The sequence below is a fragment of the Rhinopithecus roxellana genome, chromosome 7 (assembly GCF_007565055.1).
Source record: "Rhinopithecus roxellana isolate Shanxi Qingling chromosome 7, ASM756505v1, whole genome shotgun sequence".
Lineage (NCBI taxonomy): Eukaryota > Metazoa > Chordata > Mammalia > Primates > Cercopithecidae > Rhinopithecus > Rhinopithecus roxellana.
The window spans coordinates 124,267,094-124,281,649 of record NC_044555.1 but is presented as its reverse complement, the minus strand read 5'-3'; the positions used below and the strand labels follow the sequence as shown (position 1 = coordinate 124,281,649).

Sequence of the window (14,556 nt, the reverse complement as noted above, 5' to 3'; positions counted from 1 at the left end):
CCTTTTATATAATGCTTGCCAATTCCTTTACCAACATTAGCTTAATTTTCTTGCCACTTCTTTTAGGAAATGAATGTCAGGACAGTATCTCTGTTCATTTAGTGACAGACTAAACGTGACTGGGAGATTCGAGAAGAATCTGAGAGGTCCAAAAGGTCTAGCACATTAGTTAGTTTACTGCAAAGGGACATGTGGAAAGAGTACCCAAAATTCAATCAGTAATTCTTTGTACCTTCTTAGGTCCTTTTAAGTACTTAAAGTAGAAAAAGCAGAATTTAACTCTCTGAAATAAGGAACTTTTCTTGATAGAACCATTTATTGTATTATTTGCAGGGTTGCTTTGACTCTTAATTTTAGTTTAAAAAAAAAAAAATCTTACCTTTTAACCTCTGGGGAGCTTTTTCCTTTTCCAGCCAGCTCAAGAGCCTGTGTGTACATTGCCTGTGGCCTTGTATATATTAGAGTTGAATCCGAGTATTAGTAATTAGTCATTACAATTACCCGGTCTGTTGTAGTAGTTTCAATGCATTTTTCTGATAGCATCTCAGAAAGAGAATCACATACTGTGGTATACAATGTAATAAAAATTTTGTTATTACTGCTTGTCTTCAAATCACAGCTTTATTATAAATGAAAGTGTTTTCTATTTAAAAGGTAAGAAAATGACGTTCTCCATTAGAATTGTAGGAAAAAAATACTTTTTAGAAAATACTGCTTTGGCTCTTTTTTTTTTTTTTTTTTTTTTTTTTTTTTTGTTGAGACGGAGTCTCGCTCTGTCGCCCAGGCTGGAGTGCAGTGGCCGGATCTCAGCTCACTGCAAGCTCCGCCTGCCGGGTTTACGCCATTCTCCTGCCTCAGCCTCCCGAGTAGCTGGGACTACAGGCGCCCGCCGCCTCGCCCGGCTAGTTTTGGTATTTTTAGTAGAGACGGGGTTTCACTGTGTTAGCCAGGATGGTCTCGATCTCCTGACCTCGTGATCCGCCCGTCTCGGCCTCCCAAAGTGCTGGGATTACAGGCTTGAGCCACCGTGCCCGGCCCTCTGCTTTGGCTCTTTATTAACTTCCCTGTTTTTGGCTTATCAGGAGGTATTAAATATTAATTAGGTTATTGGTTCAGCACAGGATATTTTAAAATTATCAGTCCAGTCAGAAATGGATTTTCTTTACAGATACTTTAGAAAAATGACAGTCAAATTAAGAAATTGCCAACTTGTTCTATAGTCACAGTAGCACTTCTTTTTGCTGCTTATGGAGTGTAGTCTAGGAAAATTTCATAAGGAAAGACAGCTACTCATGATTTTTAATTTCTATGTTAGTACTTAGTTGTGTGGTAACAGCTAATTTTTTTTTTCTCGGCTTACTGCAACCTCCGCCTCCTGGGTTCAAGTGATTCTTGTGCCTCAGCCTCCCAAGTAGCTGGGATTACAGGTGCACACCACTGTGACTGGCTAATTTTTAATGTTTTTGGTAGAGATGGGATTTCACCATATTGGCCAGGCTGGTCTTGAACTCCTGACCTCAAGTGATCCACCCACCTTGGTCTCCCAAAGTGCTGGGATAACAGGCATGAGCCACCGCGCCCGGCCTAATATTGATATTTTAGAGCATTACATTCTTAGTAGAGTATGAAAAATATGAATTAATACATCATTGGTAAAACTGATTAACTGTAAAATGTACCGATGGGTTCTTGACTATAGAATTAAAATATTTGAAACTACATATATTTATGCACTTAGGAATTTATTACTTCCTCAGGCACTTAAAAGACTAAAATGTTCTTTTCTTATTAAATTTTTTTTTATTTTTTAACAACAGGGTCTTTATCTCTCTTGCCCAGCTGGAGTGCAGTGGCATGATCATGGGTCACTGCAACCTAAAACTCCTGCACGCAAGCAAACCTCCCACTTCAGCCTCCGAAGTAGCTGGGACTACAGGCGCATGTCACTGCACACAGCTGGCTTTTTCAGTTTTTGTGAAGATGGGGTCTCACTGTGTTGCCCAGGCTGGTCTTGAACTCCTGGGTTCAAGCAGTCCTCCTGCCTCGGCCTCCCAAAGTATCAGGATTACAGGCATGAGCCACTGTGCCTGGCCACAATTATTAATAGTTATATTTAAAGAGACCAGCATAGCACTTGACTTAGAGTAGGCGTTCAGTGAATAAATAGGCATAGAACTGTTGTAGTTAAGTTTACTTCCATCCCATAGACTCCTACAGTTGGACCACATTTGGATAGAATGCAAGCAGATATGCCAGTGGGTTGGAGTTCATTTTACTTTTCCTTTAATCTAACTTTTTCTAAGGTTAGACTTTATTTGGCTATCATCCCTGCAGCTTTTATTTATTCATAAGCTTGAATAGCCAGTTATAAATGTGTTTTATTATGCAACAATAGTGTTCGATTTGGTACCTTGAACTATTGTAACAATCTGACATGAGATACAATTAATGCACTAACAGGGGTTCATTTAAGGTATTTATTCTTACGCATTACCTTGTGAGGAAGTGATACAACATTTTCTTTTTTTTTTTTTTTTTTTTTTTTTTTTTTTTTTTTTTTTTTTTTTTGAGGCAGAGTCTCACTCTGTCGCCGGGGCTGGAGTGCAGTGGCCGGATCTCAGCTCACTGCAAGCTCCGCCTCCCGGGTTTACGCCATTCTCCTGCCTCAGCCTCCCGAGTAGCTGGGACTACAGGCGCCCGCCACTTCGCCCGGCTAGTTTTTTTTGTATTTTTAGTAGAGACGGGGTTTCACCGTGTTAGCCAGGATGGTCTCGATCTCCTGACCTCGTGATCCGCCCGTCTCGGCCTCCCAAAGTGCTGGGATTACAGGCTTGAGCCACCGCGCCCGGCCAACATTTTCTTTTTTCTTTTTCTTTTTTTTGAGACGGAGTCTTGCTGTGTTGCCAGGCTGGAGTGCAGTGGTGCAATCTCGGCTCACTGCAACCTCTACCTCCCGGGTTCAAGCAATTCTCCTGCCTCAGCCTCCCGAGTAGCTGGGACTACAGGCCTGTGCCACCACACCCGGCTAATTTTTGTGTTTTTAGTAGAGATGAGGTTTCACCATGTTGGCCTGGATGGTCTCGATTTCTTGACCTCATGATCTGCCCACCTTGGCCTCCTAAAGTGCTGGGATTACAAGTGTGAGCCACTGTGCCCAGTAATACAGTAGTTTCTAAATAGCAGTGCTTAAGCAGCAGCAGTTACATAAAGGCATCATAACATTTAATACTTGTTTGTGAAATGTAGGACATGTTTATTTGAATATTAACTCTCATATAATTGCCTGTGTGCATTTTAGTATAGACTGCCATTGCTTTTTGTTAGTATGATAGAGATTCAGAAGTGACTAGGAACTTGGGAAATATACTGCAGAATGTATAGGTGAAGACATCGATTAAAAAAGAGCAAAGGTGAAACAATGTCCACTTTGTTTTACTAAGAGCTGTAGAAGAAAATTCTGACCTCATAGAACTTTACCTACAAATTCAGAGGCACAAATGTGGAGTGGAGTTTTTGTGTGCCCTTGCTCATTCAGCTGCTTTTGACTTTCAACCATAACAGGCACAGACCTTCTGTCATTCAGACTTAGGTAGGCTTAGTGTCTAGGATTTTAGTACATAGGAAATGTAATGTGGATCCTCTTTAATCTCTTTCAATAAGTCACTTCAAGTCTACTATTGCTTTCTCTGCCTTTTGAATTGATGCTTTGAAGCTGAGTATTGGAGCAAAGGATATTTGAACTTAGTGCCCAGGATGATTGATATTCACCACACACTAAGGGGCAGTGCCGCTCACTGCAAACATTACATCATTTATTAAAGGTGGAGATACATATCCTAGTATTCAAAAATTGAAACTTGAGTGACTTTGCTTTGTATAGAATCATAAACCATTAAAAAGGTATGGAGAAGCAAGGCAGCACAATTTTGTTTAAAGTGAAGCTGAGTCTGTAGCTTAAAACAGGACTTGCAAACTGTGGCCCACCACCTGTTTTTGTGTGGCCTGAAAGCAAAGAATGATTTTTATATTTTTAAGTGGTTGAAAAAAATCAAAAGAAGAAGGATATTTTGCTGCAACATGTGAAAATGATACAAAATTCACATTCTAGGGTTCATAAGTACGATTTTTTTGGAAAATGGCCACACATTTGTTTATGTATTGTCTTTGGCTGTTTTCATGCTACAATGGCAGAGCTGAATAGTTGTGACAGAGATTGTGTGGTCTGCAAAGTCAAAAATATTTGCTGTCAGGCTCTTTATAGAAACAATGTACCAACACCTGGCTTAAAAGTATGTATAAGAAAGGTGGAAAGAATTATAAGCAAGGGTTGATATAAATGTTACACAATTCTATAAGAAATGGGTTAAGTGAAGGATGGGTGTATAAAGGGAGAGGATATTTAGCCTTAAAGAGGAGTATTTGGGGACCTAGGGGTGACTGTGATAGAGGCATGGGAACTTCCTTGAAATATGTGAAAGATTGTCATATGGAAGAGGAAATCAGCTTGTTCTCTAATGTCTACAAAAGTTAGACCTAGAACCAATTTTTGGAAACCATGAGGTAGCAAATTAATAGCTTTGCATAAAGGAACAGTTTTAACTTGTCCAAAGTTGGAATAGCCAGCCTTGTGAGGTAGTGAGTACCCCATCATTGGAATACTTCAGATAGGCTGTACGACTAATTAGCAAGGACCTAGTAGTAGGGATTCAAACGTCAACCTGAATGACTTTTAAAATTTCCTTTATGATTTTATGAACTACTAGTGAGAATCTGTATCAAGAAAAGATTTCTGAGTACATAGTACACTTTTGATTACATCACTCCTCCTGCTCAAAAATTGTTTATAGGATCCTTTTGTCAATGGAATTAGGTAAAATTTTTAAGTTCTTTGTTCTTAGTTCCCAGGTTCTTTGCACAGGCACACATTGGAGATATTGCAGGTTCAGTTCCAGACCACCACAATAAAGCAAATATCACAATAAAGCAAGTCACATGAATTTTTTGGTTTCTCAGTGCATATACAAGTTTTGTCTATAAGGCGAGCAATAGCATTATGTCTAAAAAAGTACTTACTTTAATTAAAAATACTTTATTGCTTAAAAATGTTAACAATCATCTGAGCCTTTAGCAAGTTGTAATCTTTTTGCTGGTGGAGGGTCTTGCCTCAGTGTGAATGGCTGCTGACTGATCAGGGTGGTGGTTGCTGAAGGTTGGGGTGGCTGTGGCAATTTCTTCAGAGAAGACAGCAATGAAGTGTGCCACATTGATTGACTCCTCTTTTCACAAAAGATTTATCTTTGGCTTGTGATGCTGTTTTATAGCATGTTACAGTAGAGCTTCTTTCAAAATTAGACTCAGTCCTCTCAAATCTTGCCAATCCTTTATTAACTAATTTTATGTATAATTCTGAATCCTTTGTTGTCATCTCAACAGTGTTCATAGCATCTTCACCAGGAGTAGATGCCTTCCCAAGTAACCACTTTCTTTGTTCATCCATAAGAAGCAACTCCTCATCCATTCAAGTTTTATCATGAAATTGCAGCATTTCAGTCACATCTTCAGGCTCCACTTCTAATTCTAGTTCTCTTGCTATTTCCACCACATCTGCAGTGACTTCCTCCACTAAAGTCTTGAATCCCTCAAAGTCATCCATGAGGATTGGAATCACCTTCTTCCAAACTCTTGTTAATATTGACATTTTGACTTCCTTCCATGAATCACAAATGTTCTTAATGGCATCTAGAATGATGAATCCTTTCCAGAAGGTTTTCAATTTACTTTGCCCAGATCCATCAGAGGAATCACTATTTATGGCAGCTATAGTCTTATAAAATGTATTTCTTAAATAATATGACTTGAAAGTCAGAATTACTCCTTGATCCATGGGCTGCAAATGAATGTTGTATTAACAGGCATGAAAACCATCAATATTCTTTTTTTTTTTTTTTTTTTTTGAGACGGAGTCTGGCTCTGTCGCCCAGGCTGGAGTGCGGTGGCCGGATCTCAGCTCACTGCAAGCTCCGCCTCCCGGGTTTACGCCATTCTCCTGCCTCCGCCTCCCAAGTAGCTGGGACTACAGGCGCCCGCCTCGTCGCCCAGCTAGTTTTTTGTATTCTTTAGTAGAGATGGGGTTTCACCATATTAGCCAGGATGGTCTCGATCTCCTGACCTTGTGATCCGCCCGTCTCGGCCTCCCAAAGTGCTGGGATTACAGGCTTGAGCCACCGCACCCGGCTCATCAATATTCTTATATGTTATCTCCATCGGAACTCTTGAAAGTCAGAATTACTCCTTGATCCATGGGCTGCAAATGAATGTTGTATTAACAGGCATGAAAACCATCAATATTCTTATGTGTTATCTCCATCGGAACTCTTGGGTGACCAGGTGCAATGTCAAAGAGCAATAATATTTTAAAAGGAATCTTTTTTTTGAGGAGTAGGGTCTCAACACTGGGTTTAAAATATTCAGAAAACCATACTATAAATAGTGCTGTCACCCCAGGCTTTGTTGTTCCATTTCTAGAGCTAAGGTAGAGTGGATTTAGCATAATTTTTAAGGGCCCTAGGATTTTTCAGAATAATAAATGAGCATTGGTTTCAATTTAAAGTCACCAGCTACATTAGCCCCTAACGAGTAAACATGTCATTTGAAGCTTTGAAGCTGGGCATCCGCTTTTCCTCTCTAGTTATGAAAGTCCTAGATGGCATCTTCTTCTAATATTAGGGTATTTTGTCTCCATTGAAAGTTCATTGGTTAGTGTGGCCACCCTCATCAATTATCTTAGCTAGATTTTTCTGGATAACTTGCTGCAGCTTCTCCATCAGCACTTGCTGTTTCCCCTTGCACTCTTATGTTACGGAAACAGCCTTTAAACTTCATGAACCAACCTCCGCCAACTTTAAACTTTTCTTCTGCATCTTCCTCACCTCTCTCAGCCTTCATAGAATTTTGAAGAGTTAGGATCTTGCTCTGAATGAGGCTTTGGCTTAAGGGAATGTTGTGGCTGGTTTGATCTATCCAGACCACTAAAACTTTTTCCATATCAGCAATAAGGCTGTTTGACTTTCTTATCACTTGTGTGTTCAGTGGCGTAGCACTTTTTTTTTTTTTTTTAGATTGTACTTTACATTCTGGGATACATGTGCAGAACATGCAGGTTTGTTACATAGGTATACACGTGCCATAGTGGTTTGCTGCACCCATCAATCCAGCATCTACATTAGGTATTTCTCCTAATGCTATCCCTCCCCTAGTGTCCCACCCCCCGACAGGCCCCAGTGTGTGATGTTCCCCTCTTTGTGTCCATGTGTTCTCATTGTTCAACTCCCACTATGAGTGAGAACATGCTGTATTTGGTTTTCTGTCCTTGGGTTAGTTTGCTGAGAATGATGGTTTCCAGCTTCATCCATGTCCCTGCAAAGGACATGAACTCATCTTTTTTTATGGCTGCATAGTATTCCATGGGGTATATGTGCCACATTTTCTTTATCCAGTCTATCATCGATGGGCATTTGGGTTGGTTCCAAGTCTTTGCTATTGTGAACAGTGCTGCAATAAACATACATGTGCATGTGTCTTTATATTAGAATGATTTCTAATCCTTTGGATATATACCCAGTAATGGGATTGCTGGGTTAAATGGTATTTCTGGTTCTAGATCCTTGAGGAATTGCCACACTGTCTTCCACACTGGAGGAACTGGTTGACCTAATTTGCACTCCCACCAACAGTGTAAAAGCATTCCTATTTCTCCACATCCTCTCCAGCATCTGTTGTTTCCTGACTTTTTAATGATTGCCATTCTAACTGGTGTGAGATGGTGTCTCATTGTGGTTTTAATTTGCATTTCTCTAATGACCAGTGATGTTGAGCTTTTTTCATATGTTAGTTGGCTGCATAAATGTCTTGTTTTGAGAAGTGTGTGTTCATATCCTTTGCCCACTGTTTAATGGGGTTGTTTGGCTTTTTCTCTTGTAAATTCATTTAAGTTCCTTGTAGATTCTGGATATTAGCCCTTTATCAGATGGATACATTGCAGAGATTTTTTCCCATTCTCTAGTTTGCCTGTTCACTCTGATGATAGTTTCTTTTGCTGTGTAGAAGCTCTTTAGTTTAAGTAGATCCCATTTGTCAATTTTGGCTTTTGTTGTCATTGCTTTTGGTGTTTTACTCATGAAGTCTTTGCCCAGGCCTGTGTCCTGAATGGTATTGCCTAGGTTTTCTTCAAAGGTTTTTATGGTTTTAGGTCTTATGTTTAAGTCTTTAAGTCATCTTGAGTTAATTTTTGTATAAGGTGTAAGGAAGGGGTCTAGTTTCAGTTTTCTGCATATGGCTAGCCAGTTTTCCCAACACCATTTATTAAATAGGGAATCCTTTCCCCATTGCTTATTTTTGTCAGGTTTGTCAAAGATCAGATGGTTAGATGTGTGGTGTTATTTCTGAGGCTTCTGTTCTGTTCCATTGGTCTGTATATCTGCTTTGGTACCAATACCATGCTGTTTTGGTTACTGTAGCCTTGTAGTGTAGTTTAAAGTCAGATAGTGTGATACCTCCAGCTTTGTTCTTTTTGTTTAGGATTGTCTTGGCTCTACGGGCTATTTTTTGGTTCCATATGAAATTTAAAGTAGTTTTTTCTAATTCTATGAAGAAAGTCAAGGGTAGCTTGATGGGGATAGCATTTAATCTATAAATTACTTTGGGCAGTATTGCCATTTTCACGATATTGATTCTTCCTATCCATGAGCATGGAATGTTTTTCTATATGTTTGTGTCCTCTCTTATTTCCTTGAGCAGTGGTTTGTAGTTCTCTTTGAAGAGGTCCTTCACATCCCTTGTAAGTTGTATTCCTAGATATTTTATTCTCATGGTAGCAATTGTGAGTTGGAGTTCACTCATGATTTGGCTCTCTGTTTGTCTATTATTGGTGTATAGGTATGCTTGTGATTATTGCACATAGATTTTATATCCTGAGATTTTGTCAGAGTTGCTTATCAGCTTAAGGAGATTTTGGGCTGAGACAATGGGGTTTTCTAAATATACAATTATGTCATCCGCAAACAGAGACAATTTGACTTCCTGTCTTCCTATTTGAATACCGTTTCTTTCTTTCTCTTGCCTGATTGCCCTGGCCAGAACTTCCAATACTGTGTTGAATAGGAGTGGTGAGAAAGGACATCCTTGTCTTGTGCCAGTTTTCATAGGGAATACTTCCAGTGGAATAGCAGTTTTAATTTCCTCCAAGAGTGTTTCCTTTGCATTCACAACTTGGCTAGTTGTTTAGCTCAAGAGGCCTAGCTTTTGGCCTGCCTTAACTTCCTCACTAAGCTTAATCATTTCTAGCTTTTGATTTAAAGTAAGTCTTTTCCTTTTGTTTGAACACCTAGGGGCCATTTTAGAGTTATAATTAGCCCTATTTCTATATCATTGTGTTTCAGGGAATAGAGAGAAGTGTGAGGGAGGGAGAGAGATGGGGGAACGGCTGGTCATTAGAGTGGTTGGAATACACACAACATTTATAAATAAAGTTGGCCATCTAATGTGGATGTGATTCGTGGTACCCCAAAATGATTATGATGGTAACATAAAAGACCACTGATCTCAGGTCACCGTAACAAGTACAATAATGATGATTTTTGAAATATTGTGAGAATTGCCAACATGTGACACAGAGACATGAAGTAAACATATCCTCTTGGAAAAATGGCACCCATAGACTTGTTCAATGCAGGGTTGCTACAGACTTTCAATTTGTAAAAGCACAGTATCTATGAAGCTCAGTAAAGTGAAGTGCAATAAAACAAGTTATGCCTGTACTTTGATCCTAACTTAGCTGTATTCGTCACTCATGCTGTGCAACGTTTACCAAGTTGATTTCTACCAAACGTCGTTCCAGGGTGTGCAAATAGATGACATGAAGAACAAGAGTTCTGTGTTCAGATAGAGTTGGGACATGCTGATGATACTGAATCCTGCCATTCACATTTCCACTCTGCATTAGAATGCTAAAAGCTCTGAGAAGTCCTATCATAAAGACATTTGTTTAACATTTTAAAAAAACCAACATTTCCCATGTACATTTGAACACAGGAATTTTTTGCCACAGCTATTAACACTACAGAGCAGTTTTCTGTTTGTTATTTTCCTATTCTTTTCTGTTGTCTTTATTGTTTTTGCATCTCCTCTTTTCCTCTTATGTGCTGTTTTTCTCCAACTTCATTTTTAAATCCAGTGTGGGGAAATGGTGAGAGAAAGAGATAATTAGACTATAGAATTGTGGAAACAGTTTGAGGTCCTATGAACAATTCCCTGTAATCCCCGACAAAATAGGAAGATAAAGATGTACAAGAGTCTAGGAGAATATATGAAAGGAGAAATTATAGAAAAAGAAGTGATTTTGACATCATGAAATTTCTCATAGTCATTTCATAGTCACTTATTCAATAAATGAGTCATTTTTTATTGGTAATCTAGCCTTTCTCCTTTTAACTTCTAGTTTTAGCTAGTGTTCTGTTTATGATAACGTATGTTGCATTAGGCGGTCATGAAGCATGTGAATAAAAAAATGGAGCTATTATCTATAGAGAACATGACATGACCTATGCTAGGAAGGTAACACCTATATCTGCCCATTCCTCGATGTCCTTCTCTAGAGTCTTAGATTATTTTTCTGTCTGGAGTAGTTATTGACAGGTTAAAAGGAATTAAGGTATGAACTAATTACACAGTCCATTTATAGTCATTTCGAGGTATTCTACTTCCCTGCATAGGAGGCTGTCTCAAAAGTATTAGTTTTTTTTCCCGAATCACCCACATGAACCATGGATATGTATCTAAAGATATCTCCAGTCACAAGCAACTATTACTTATTGAGAATAATAATAGCCAGAGGATATAGCTTAATGATTCACGAATCAGCTTTACATAAAGACTCTATTTAGTCTCCCTAGAAACCAACGATCAAATCTCATCAGGGTCAACTTAGCCCTTTCTATAATAGATAAATTGAATAACATGCTGTTTAATTTGTATGTGTGTTATTGAATGAAGCTATGAAGAATATTTGGTCTGCATACTAAAGATATCACTATTGTTTTGGTAAGTAAGGAAAATTTCAGAGTTACTGTTGGTAAATTATTTAACCCAGGGTAATTGAAGATACACAAGAAACTTGAACATGCCAGTATTATGTTAGATTATTTTTAATAGGTAAACAATAATTCACTAATGAGTAATTTTTTTTCTGGCTAGACTCTCTGGTTTTCTGCCTCCTTTGGGGTTTCATTTAGAGTCTAAAATTCATTTGCCTGGATAGTTGATCTTATTTTGTATCTTACATTTCCTGTGTTGTATGCCATTTTTTTTGGATTTTATTTGGAAAGATAAAACTGAATTTTAAACAATTTTTCGTTCTTAAAAAGTTACAGATTGCCCAAGACTTAAATGTTCACTGCAGAAAATTTGGAGAATTCAGGCTAGTATCAAGAGAAAAATAAAAGTTATCAATGGTCCTACTCTCAGAGATAGCCGCTGTTAACGACTAGTAATGTTGTTAATATTCTTTTAGCTCTTTCTGTGTATATATATATATATAATAATAATCTGTGTCTGTGTATTCTATTTCCAGATTACCAAAATTTTAGTTAGTTCCCAGTTTAACACTGCTCTAAACATTATTTTGTAAATCTTTTTTTACATCTCATTTCCTTATAATGAATTTCTGGGAATGGAATTTTTAGGTCAAAGGGTATGAAAATTTTAAGATCCTTCATTGAAATTTCCAATTTGCTTTTGAGAAAGGTAGTGTATTAGTCAGCTTGGGCGGCCATAACAGAATGCCACAGACTGGGTGGCTTAAGCAACAGGAATTTATTTTCTCACCGTTAAGGAGACTGAAAGTTCAAGATCAAGGTGCCAGCAGGGCTGGTTTCTGGTGTGGCTTCTCTTCCTGGCTTGTGGATGGCCACCTTCTGCACATGACGTTCTGATGTGGCCCGTTCTTGGAGTGCATGCAGAGAAAGGGAGAGCTTTGATGTATCTTCCACTTCTTACAAGGGCACTAGTCCTATTGGATTAGGGCTCCGCCCATATGACCTCGTTTAACCTTAATTACCTCCTTAAAGTCCCTGTCTTCAAATGCAGTCACATTGCAGGTTAGGGCTTCAAATGAATTTTGCAGAGACATACCTCAGTCCATAGCAGATAGTAGCATTGACATTTCATCATCAGTGAATGAAAGTTCCCATTTCAACATCTTATTGTCAGTACCAGATATGTATACCATATATGTGTACATGCATACAAGCATTGTACGTATCATTGCTAATTTGATGAAGATGGCATTGTTTTACTTTGCATTTCTTTGGTCATTAGTTGCAGTGAAACTTGATTTTAATGTTTGGGCTTTTTTTTTTTTTTGGTGAGTTTTCTATTCCTGCACTTTGACCATTTGTGTGTGTGTGTGTTGGGGTTGTTCTTAATTGCCAGGAAACCTACATTTTCTCTTGAGTGTTTGGCTATTCTGGCAGACATTTTTGCTTATACAGAAAAGGAATCATATCTTAAAATATTATTTATCCTTTGATATTAAACCATTATTTACCTTTAAAATATAGCAAAGTATATAGGGTTAATAATATATGAGATTCCATATTAATGAATCATGTTTAATGCTCACCATACATTCATAAAAAGTATTTATAATTTGCATGCATTGATTTGCTGACAGTGAAATATAGGTAGTGGCAAGGTTAATGTAGAAATCTTTTCAGGTATTATTTGCTCTGAATTAACAAATACAGCAGTGTTTACTGTGATGTGGTCCCCAGAACTCTGATCCCACAAGATGCCCGGTGAGAAGAAAGTCTGTTGGTTAAGTATTTTTGACGACTGCTGCATCCTGTATGCCTAGTGGTTCACAGTGCACTTAGGAAACTGAAAGGCTCTGAGAAGCTATGTAATAAGTAAATCTGTTTAACTTTTGTAAACTGAGTACTTCCAAAACTTATTTTGACCATAGAACATCCCCTTATTTTTTTTTGTTTATGTGATTTATGTTAACTTTTTATTTTGAAATATTTATACATTCACAAAAAGTTGTAAAGAAAATGTACAGAGAGGTCCCATGCACCCTTCACCCAGTTTTCCCTAATAGTGACATTTTGCAAAACTATAGTGAAATATCACCACCAGGAAATTGACATTCGTATAATCTATAGAGCTTGTTCAGATTTCATCAGTTATACATGTGCGTGCGTGTGTGTGTGTGTGTGTGTGTGTGTGTGTATGCAGTTCAGTGCAGTTTTGTCACGTGTAGAGTGGTATAACCTCCACCACCGTGACTCCATTGTGCTATCTCTTTACAGTCACACCCACCATCTCTCCTCTCCCTAGCTCCTGGCAACCATTGATCTGTTCTCTCTTTCTATAATTTTGTTATTTAAGGATGTTATATAAATGCAATAATATGGTATGTAACCTTTTGAAATTAGCTTTTTTTTAACGTGGCATAATTCCCTTGAGGTTCACTCAGATTGTTAGCTATATTAATAGTTCTTTCCTTTCTATTGCTGAGTAATATTACATGATATGGATGTATCACGGTTTGTTTAGCCAGTCATCCATAAATGACATTTACCCCCACTCCTTATTTTTGGTGCAATCTATTAATACCCTGTGTGAATATTTTTCAGAAAAATGGCAATTTTGGAAATTCTGTACCACAGAAATCATACATTTAAATAGTTGTCAGCCTTTTAAAGATTATGATTGGGTTGCAGAAATTAAAAATCTTTTTATTACTTCATTTAGGAATTCCAGAGACGCTGTAACACTCTGATTTCATTGATTGAGAAAGAAAATATGGAAATTGAGGAAAGAGAGAGAGCAGAAAAGAAGAAACGGGCAACTAAAACTCCAATGGTAAAATTTTCAGCATTTTCCTAACTTTTAGGTAGATCCCATTTTTTTTTACATAATTAAAATGCCTATATTATGTTTAATGCCATAGTGATACCTATAAATAAAAGCTGGTTTTATGAAATGCTAATTTGTTTTGGACAGAAAAAGAATTACATCACTATCATGTTTCTTATTTGTTTGTAGAACATATGGTTAGGAACTCCCTAGTAACTAGGCTCAGTATTTTAAAAAATTCCTCATCAATCTAAACAGAAGTATAATGCAAGCAAAATCTTCTGAATTGAGACTAGAGCTATCATGGGGGTAGCGGAGGGGTAAGGGTGGGATGGGATGGGGCTAAAGTTGAAACTAGGAGTTCTGATTTGATCAAGTAAGTTTTCTGATGTTTGTGGAACTATGAGTACAAATGGGAACTCTGAGCAGACAACAAAACATTGCTTGGTAATAAGTGAACTGTTGAGTTGATAGGATAACTTGATTTTAATCCGGTCAGGTTGCTTTGTATAGCTGTAATTTAAAATATTCTTTAATAGATCGTATTATTTGAGTGTGGTTAAGTAAACTGCCATATTTCATCGAATCTAAGATGCCTTCCATTGTAAGACACAGCATTATTTTATGTACCACTGAGGGAAA

General features: G+C 37.9%; 1 protein-coding gene across 7 annotated transcripts in view; it reads left to right on the top strand.

Annotated features, from left to right (window-relative positions):
- Positions 1-14,556, top strand: part of SMARCA1 (SWI/SNF related, matrix associated, actin dependent regulator of chromatin, subfamily a, member 1) — a 78,224-nt gene that overhangs the window by 62,468 nt on the left and 1,200 nt on the right. For 4 of the 7 annotated variants that reach the window (XM_010354779.2, XM_010354785.2, XM_010354783.2 and 1 more), the window contains one exon: positions 13,810-13,920. In XM_010354779.2, coding sequence (XP_010353081.1) covers positions 13,810-13,920 — 111 coding nt within the window. Of the gene's footprint in view, positions 1-13,809; positions 13,952-14,556 lie in introns of all 7 variants that reach the window. The other 3 variants (XM_010354784.2, XM_010354782.2, XM_010354781.2) reach the window with 1 other exon arrangement.